The sequence below is a fragment of the Sphaeroforma arctica genome, assembly GCF_001186125.1.
Source record: "Sphaeroforma arctica JP610 unplaced genomic scaffold supercont1.314, whole genome shotgun sequence".
Classification (NCBI taxonomy): domain Eukaryota; class Ichthyosporea; order Ichthyophonida; genus Sphaeroforma; species Sphaeroforma arctica.
The window spans coordinates 9,705-18,224 of NW_014040244.1; the positions used below are offsets into that span (position 1 = coordinate 9,705).

Sequence of the window (8,520 nt, forward strand, 5' to 3'; positions counted from 1 at the left end):
GTGGTGTGTGTGTGTGTAGTATATATATATATATATATATATATATATATATATATATATATATATATATATATATATATATATATATATATATATATATGTATGTATGTATATATATATATATATATGTATATATATATATTGATTTTAAATTGATTCCCGAGATTGTACATAGTACTGCTGTTGTGTTGTACGTGCGTTTAAATCTGTTCTTCGCATTAGCTCCAACCAGGTGGATATGTCAATAACACCTCTCGTTTGAAGCATTCCCCTTCAATCTACAATCCAGATTTCTCCTGTTTTCCGAGCTCGGCTCGTGTGCCAGTAAATGTACCGTTATGTTTTTTAAGTCGACTCTCGCATATACCAATTCGTAGGCAGCATATGCAAGACACACAACGGGACGGAGATGGTATGCACGCGGCCCACGCTCGAGAAATACGTGGAGCTCTATCTCAAACGCAGTGCTACACCTACTTATCCGAAAGATGCCATGGCCATTATGTTCATGCTGGATATATCTCCTGGTATGCGCGTATTGGAGGCCGGTAGTGGCAGTGGGGCACTGAGCCTATACCTCGCAAGGTGTGTGGGTGAGCGAGGGAGTGTCGTCAGTGTGGAGAAGAGGGAAGACCACAGTTTGGCTGCGAGAGCTAATTATAGCTTGTGGGCGAAGGCACACTCGTTTCCAGATAGGATTGTAGACTGGCATGTGGGCGATATGAGCGCGGATACCGAAGGTATGGGTTTGATCGTAGCCTGCTGAGAAGTATTCATTCACAGTATTTCTCCCGTAGAGGCATGCTTCATAATATGTTGATATTTGCAGCGAGTTTCGATCTAACCTGAGTTCTGATGTGTTTCTTACTAGACACTTTTAATTTAGTTTATGTGACTGCACACGGCTCGAATCACATTATACTCATGTCCGGTACAGGACACTCTCTTAATGCGGCATCTTTCCATAACTCGGCTGTTTGAACGCCCTCACCCAAATATATATTACACACACACCAACAAGTGTATCAGAAGTCAACACTCCGTGTAAAAAAAAAATGCTCATATACTTGATCCATACAGACCAATTTCTGTAGGAAGCAGCGTGCAAGAAACTTTACAATGCAGGCAACCGAATAAATCACTACTTTGAACAATCTGCTAACAAAAAATGTAGAAGCATTACGGCCATCAGAGATCATCAGAGCCAAAAAACTGTCCAAGGAATTGAGTGACGAGAGTTTCGATGGTGTGGCATTGGACATGGCTGAACCAGGGCCCAGTCTCGCGACAGTCGCACGCGTACTGAAACCAGGACGTTTTGTGGTGTGCTACCTCCCTAATATAACTCAGGTATATACAATTTTGAAGTGTGGTGATTCCACTTTTGTATTTATTCCGTGTAAGAAGCGTATGCATTTGAATATAATGGAGCTACGCGAGTCAATGTACTGTTCACTGTAGATGCGCTTGTCCTAAATCTACATATAGGCCCGGTTTCTAATGAACAGTTGTTCTGAAAAGTATGATTAAGTCTTAGTGAGACAAAATGCATGGCACAATTTAATCCATTTCGATGAGGTAGTTGTCAAGTGACCTTTTATGTATGATCCATAGAATGGGGTTCGTGCAGCTGAGCATGTGGCCATATTCCGTTTTCTCCACATGCAAAAAATCTCCTCTGTTCGGAGTTATATACAAAGGTTCAACACGTCAACCCGACCATCGTGAAATGCATAATAAGAGATGTATCAACCACACAGGTACTTCAAACATTGAGTATGGTGAAGATACAAAACTTGAATTTGCAAGTGGTACGCACAGTAGAGTGTCAGATGCGGAATTGGACCTTCGAACCTAATCCTCGGATAGTAACCAAAGCTATGCGTCTTAAGGAGGATTTGCCAGAACAGATTATCACTGTAGCCCGCCCATCGCATGCGCAAGATACACACACAGGTAATTTGGCATGCTATCGCGAACATTAGCATAATGTAATCTGCCCATACGTGAATGATTTTTTGTCTGTATGTATGTATATATATATATATATATAATGTCAGTGTCTGTGTCTGCATGTCTGTATGTATGTATGTGTAATTATGTATATATATATATATATATGTATGTATGTATGTATGTAAGTGTATATCTATATTTATCTATATATATGTATGTATATATATATATATATGTATGTATGTATGTATGTGTATATCTATATTTATCTATATATATGTATGTATATATATATATGTGTGTGTGTGTGTGTGCGTGTTTTTGTGCGTGGGCGTTGGCGTATATTTATGCATGTATTTTTACGAACAATTCGCACTTCTGCTACTTGGTATATACATCATTATCCGCCCACCAAATTTATGTTGACTACAAGCGGCTCATCACACATCTGTAAACCTGTCGCTACAATTGCAGCCTTTTTGGTGCAATTCACCAAGACAGCGTAGGCCTGACACGAGCAGTCCGCTATCTCGATGGCTCGTTCGACGCTATCGTGCACGGGCAAACATGACCGTTCTCATGATATGATATAAATACCATGTGTCTGAAGGGGCCAGCCTATATGATGATTATGCACCAGTAACGCATCAAGCAGATCAAAACGGCATAGTTAACAGCACTGCTGTGAGTATTTATTAATTTTGGGACGGGGCACAACAATCAGAGTGCTTCCTGAGCCCTACCGCGTTCTGGCCCGAACGTGAGCGTGTAGGGAAGTCCGACATGTCGAATCGAAGCACTAAACTACAACTTAGAAATTTGTGACCTGTCCTGACTTATCTTCTCGATTTCGGCCCGTATATAGCAATTGAGCTAGCTTGAGCTTGAGGCACATATGATTCAAGCCTTATCGTGCTGGTAGTTGTCGCGCTCCTCACCCGAGTTATATAGCACATTTGGAGCTCGATTCGATTTGCATCTCCGTGCCACCATAGGAATCGTTTCATCGATTAAAATCGTCCACTGGTTAACCGTTCGCACTTTGCACGTGAGACTTACTTTTAGATTAGAACGAGCATCCGCTACCTTCGAACCTTGCTTGCTTCTCTACGGATCCACCAGCAGAGCGCTCACCTGTGACCACGTCTTTGGTGTACGAGGTAACCCAGCAATCTGTATCCGCACACTCCTCAACATCTTCACAGTCCAGCTCAACGACGAATCTATTGTCCCACTCCACATCCGCTACAACGCTAGGGTCAACTGTCGTAGCCAGTACAACATCTTCCCATTCTGGCTCATAGAAGCGATCCTCATATATACTGTCGGAATCATCCGGATCAACGAATTCGTCGAACGGTCTGTTTTTATAGATGTTGATAACCGTCTCAAGATGGTTATCAACTGGTGAAAACACTGGGTTCACATAAAGCTTGAACTTCGTATCGTCGTCGTTGACCTCCTCCACGAAGATTGGATCGAACATGATAGGGGGAGGGTCGTCATAAGTAAACTCTTGCACGGCACCTGTGATGAAATCGAATTGGCCCATGACATTGGTATGTGGTGACAGGTTATAGTTCATTTTGACGGGATCAAACTCGGCGGTCGTACTCTCTACGGAATCCCATGCACGAATTCCTAGAACATCTCTGTCAACTTTTCCCGACTGGAAAAATGGCTCCAATACGTTGGCATGTTTTGTGATCAAACCCTCAATCGTATCTCGCGCAAAATAGCCTTCCTGTAGTTCACGAACTTTCTCCTTATACAGAGGGTAGAACTCATCCCTCAATTCGTCATGGAACAAGATCCCTCTAAATAGGTAGTGATCTTGATAACGTTGTGGTGACGATGCCTGAGGACCCATATCCATAATCGGCTGCCAACTCGCATCGTAGTCCCAGGGTGTCATGTACCACTTATCTGTTCCTGTTGTACTGTATATGTAGCTATTCTTGGCACTGTGATCTATATCGCCACAGAGAACGTTCACGGCCACAAACGTGGCGAGATTGTCCATATCAAAATGCTTGTGGACAGCGTCGACGAAACTCATGTTGCCTCTATCGTTTAAGTTTTTCATAACCTCTTGTAGCTTCAACGTACTCAAACTATCTTTAGCTTCTAATCTGTACTCAAATTCGAACATCGCCTGCTCGTCAGTTTCATCGATTACTGCGGGCATATTGTCGTACTGGTCCTTCCAATTGAAGTCGAATTCATTCAGTTTATATACGTGTGACTCTAGGCGATCTCCGCCAAGTGTGCGAGCTGCCTGGCCATGACGATCTAAAGCATCCTCATCTATGTTTTCAAACAGATTGTACCTTCCCATGTTCAGCACTTCGATTATTTCTTCAGAATCTGGGTCCACCACTGTAACGGTCAAATTAGCGACTGTGGTTCTCATGCCGTTCCAATGCTTCATCTGAGCGAATTGTTCATATAGGGCAGTGGTGATAGCTCCTCCTGTTAACTCCCAAGGCATCTTAACCATATTGAGCCGTTTCAACCCCCTCCATGTCCGTGGTACAATTGTCTTACCAATTTTGATATTATAACTCTTGATGCTCGACTCTCTTGAGAACCCTCCCCTTACTGCAACATCGCAATTCACGTCCGTGCGCGGTTGTCGATCACTACTATTCGCCGCATTAACATTATCGTACCAAAATTCTGGTTCGTCGTCTACATCTATACTTACAGAACATGGCATGGTCGCTTTAGTTAGGTCTCGACTTGTTTCATCCTCATTTACATCGTCCCAGGTGCAGTCACACTTCTCATCATTGTGAGCTTCCTGAAATTGCCAGCATTCACATTCACTTGAAGATGAGTACACGCGGAGGTGCACATTCGTTATAGAACCAAATGGTGGATTCTGTACGTAAGCAATGTCTCGATCGTACAACCCTGAAGAAAAATCGACAACCGTAGGCATTGTGATCTCGTCTGTGAATACATTTTTACTGAACGGAGTCTGGGTGCTAGTAGCAGCCCAGTCGCCACTCTCAGTTTTGGCGTAACTATGTCCAGCGACATACGCAACGTTATTCCAGTCAGCCACATCCACTATATCACCATTCGGGTCCACCAGTTCCAGATGGCCTGAGGTCTTGATTCCATAAGGCAGTTTACAATTGCCATTTTGATACTCTGGATTTTCTGCATCTTCGTCTACTAATAGGAGATAATGTTTTGCATCGATGGTGCCGCAATCGCCGGTAAAATAATACATCTCGTCGTCGCTAACTAGTGCGAATCCAGACAAATCTATTGAGTTTTCTTGTGGATTGTACAGCTCCACCCAGTCCATAGCACCTGAATTGATCTCGGACAACTCCGGAGATAGGACAGTAGTGGTGGAGCTTACAGGTACTGAGTTGGAAGTCGCAGTAGGCGCTAAGGCTGAGTTTTCGGATACTAAAGTAGAGCCAACAGTTGTATTCAGTGTAGCGGTCGGAATAGGCAAACTGGGCTCTTCAGCGTAAGCAGTGACATTAAGCCCTTCAGTAGAATTTACAGGTGCTGACGTTGACGCTTCAGTTGTCATGGCAGTGCCAACAGGCTGTGCCAGCCCACTTGACATTGCTGACAGCCATATGGCTATACATTGAAGTGTTTGTGAACTTAACATCTCCTGAAAGATGTAGCTCTGACTCTGTAAGTGTTCTTTCTGTTCTGATGCGCTCAAAGCGAATTAGTGTGTATTTATGCAGCCATCCTAGACGGAAATATTACACAAGAGAGGAGTATTTAGTCCGATGACGAAGGTGAAGTGGGTTTTCTCCCCATTCTCATTCATTGACTGAGAGACTACTGATGGAGGCCTCTCCCTCGGCCTCTTCTACTACTAGAGTAGAGAGAGCGCCCCAGACCCCAGCTCAGACCCAGGGCACAATGGTGACCGCGTGGAGTGTGGACCGTGGAACCAAAGTATTTTCTTTTTAGAAAATCTAAACTTCAGGGTTATCACAGAGTCTGGAGTCAATGAGTCACAATTCACAGAAACACATGTGTGCGAGTCTAAAATCACACTGTCCTGACTCCTAAGTCCAGGACTCCAACGGCCCAGGAATGGCCAGGATGTAGGCTGTGGCCTGACAGCCTACTGGCCTCACTGCTGGTTGCGACAAGTCAGTGAGTCACAAACTCACAATGCCACAGAGTTGCAGACCAAGGCGGCCACTCAGGCCCTACTAGGCGGTCAGGCCCCAGCCAGGGCCCAGGGACCAGGGACCAGGGACCAGGGCCACGAGTCCTTAACTTACAACTCGAAGGGCTAAACCTCAAAACAGTTTCCTGTTAAACGTTTATAAATCCAAAAAATAGACGTTTACGGTCTACTTTTATTATATCATATGCCCCCCTACTATGAAATGGGTTACAGTTTCTAGGTGCCACAGTTTGTCCCTGCACCAAATCGCTTAGTTGGCGCCTGAAAGAAGCTGCCACTGGGACAGTTGAAACTGTGTTACAGATTCTAACTAGCCCATTTCGTGTCAAATAGATCGAAGTTCAAAGTGCAATATATTACAATTTTGTTTGTAAATTTGCCCTCAATATAATAAAAGGTCAATCGTTTATTTTTTTTAAATCATGAAAGTATACGTTTACGGTCATGTTTTATGCCTAATAGGCTAAATAGTAAATACCCTGACCGGATTGAAGTTAGCTCACAGCCTCTAGCGGCACAGCCTCACAGCGGCACAGCCTCCCAGGGTGTGAGCAGTTCAGCACTCAGGCCTCAGCACTCAGCAGTGTGCGTGAGGGACTGAGGTCTGAGGGCTGGAACCCGGAGGCCGGCGGAGGGCGGAGGGCGGAGGGCACAGCCGGCCCCTACTAACAGGTCACAGGAGTCACCGGAGTCAGAACTCGGAACAGAACTCCTCTAGCTAAGCAGACTGAGTCTCGACTCTCGACTCTCGACTCTCGACTCGAGGTCCGAAACTCCTAGGACTCGGATTCTATTTTGTATTTTTATCAGACTCGTATCAACATGTGTTTGTGAGAGATTGACTGTGTGTAACTGTGTATGACTGTATGTATTTACTTTGTGGTGATGTTCTGGCTTCTGAGACTCTGTTCTGAACTTCTGACTACACAATTTATATATCTATTTATATATTTATTTAAAATGGGAAATTGTAGTCATTCATTTTGTTGATAGTTCAGTGTTCTCTGTTCTCACTTCTCGGTGTTCTGCCTTGGCTTTTATTCTGCCTTGGCTTTTACCACAAAAAATACACATTACACAATGACCAAATCTGGAAACTATAAAAACCAGAATATTAATTGAGAGTATTCCAGGTATGCCCAAAAAAAACAAGGCAATGCATATTTCCAATTTTGAGTTTTCCATGTGCCCAACTGCCCAACTGTCCAAGCTAGTTTTAAAAAAAACACAAAAATATAGCTGAACTCCAAATCACCAATTTGGCAATGCCGAGGTACGCGGCTGATATTTTAACATCTAATTTGTTGTTTGTCACATGTAATTATTTGCTCATTTGTCTTTTCTACGTTATTGTTTTAAAAAACAAATGAAAACCAATTGTTTCACTCTGACTGAACTTCATGAGTTTGGAGTCAGAACTTCAGTAAACACAAACTGGTATTATTATTTAATTTTTTAAAAGTCATAAACCCCAATTATGTATTTATATATATCCTTCAGGCTGGCTTCATCTTGATTCAATAAGACAAGTCAAAGAGCGGGATTTGCATTCGTGAGTCATGACTCAGACTTTGTATGACGTCTTAAATCGATACTCTTCAATAGTCTTCCTGTATGTATATCCCACGTTCTTTTATTTATTTATTTTTAAAGAAATAACTGAAATCATCTCTGTTTGGCGATTATTTCTGAAGACTAATGAATAAACATCACAAATAAAAGCGAATATTTATGGTTCAACCCGTTCAAGTTCACACTTCACAGATCACACGTTAAAAATACAAACTCCCCAAAGGGCCCAAACCCAAGGTATTACATATCATACACAACTAAATACAGAGTGTCAAAGGATGCAAACTACACATTGTATGTTTTTCTCTTTAAAGTGAAATGCTCGTTGCCGCATAAAACATTCAAGAGCTACACAGGCTTGAGGCTACACCTCCAGTAGTAGAGAATCTTACAAAAGAAAGAACCCCGAAATGGATTTTTAACTCGACAAGAAACTAGGATTAGCCGGTATGTAACCGAAAATCTATGACTTGATGGTATGCATCACAAACCTCTGTGCCTGGACATGATGTAGTGTTCTCACACCGCATGTGTACTTAGGCCAATTCGACCTGTCAGTATACGAAATATGAAATTTATTTTAAATATTACGTTGGTCATGACTTACTTAATACATGGAATGATTCCAAACTTTAATCTTAGTTTGGAAAACTCTTCAGATTATTTTTCTAAGTGCAAGAGCGTGAAAGCGAGCTAATGTGAATATGTTACATAAATTTAGTCACATCCGTCATCGTCAACAGGTGCATTTGCAAATTAATATGTGGATGATAATACTACTATTTATATTTATATATTTCCTTATAAATATT

The 8,520-nt window shown here is 42.4% G+C and overlaps 3 protein-coding genes across 3 annotated transcripts; 2 read left to right on the forward strand and 1 right to left on the reverse strand.

Annotated features, from left to right (window-relative positions):
• Nucleotides 1-361: 361 nt before the first annotated feature.
• Nucleotides 362-4,658, forward strand: SARC_05103 (hypothetical protein). The gene is made up of 4 exons (XM_014301033.1): nt 362-740; nt 1,175-1,350; nt 1,761-1,956; nt 2,431-4,658. Exons 1-4 carry the CDS (start codon nt 410-412, stop codon nt 2,460-2,462), a joined length of 735 nt encoding a protein of 244 aa, XP_014156508.1. The 5' UTR covers nt 362-409; the 3' UTR covers nt 2,463-4,658.
• SARC_05104 (hypothetical protein) lies at nt 2,424-5,629 on the reverse strand. The gene has a single exon (XM_014301034.1). It carries the CDS (start codon nt 5,594-5,596, stop codon nt 3,023-3,025), a length of 2,574 nt encoding a protein of 857 aa, XP_014156509.1. The 5' UTR covers nt 5,597-5,629; the 3' UTR covers nt 2,424-3,022.
• Nucleotides 5,630-5,654: 25 nt separating this feature from the next.
• On the forward strand, nt 5,655-6,245 carry SARC_05105 (hypothetical protein; the record flags this gene model as incomplete). The annotated part of the gene is made up of 2 exons (XM_014301035.1): nt 5,655-5,884; nt 6,019-6,245. Exons 1-2 carry the CDS (start codon nt 5,782-5,784, stop codon nt 6,243-6,245), a joined length of 330 nt encoding a protein of 109 aa, XP_014156510.1. The 5' UTR covers nt 5,655-5,781.
• Between the last annotated feature and the right edge of the window lie 2,275 nt (nt 6,246-8,520).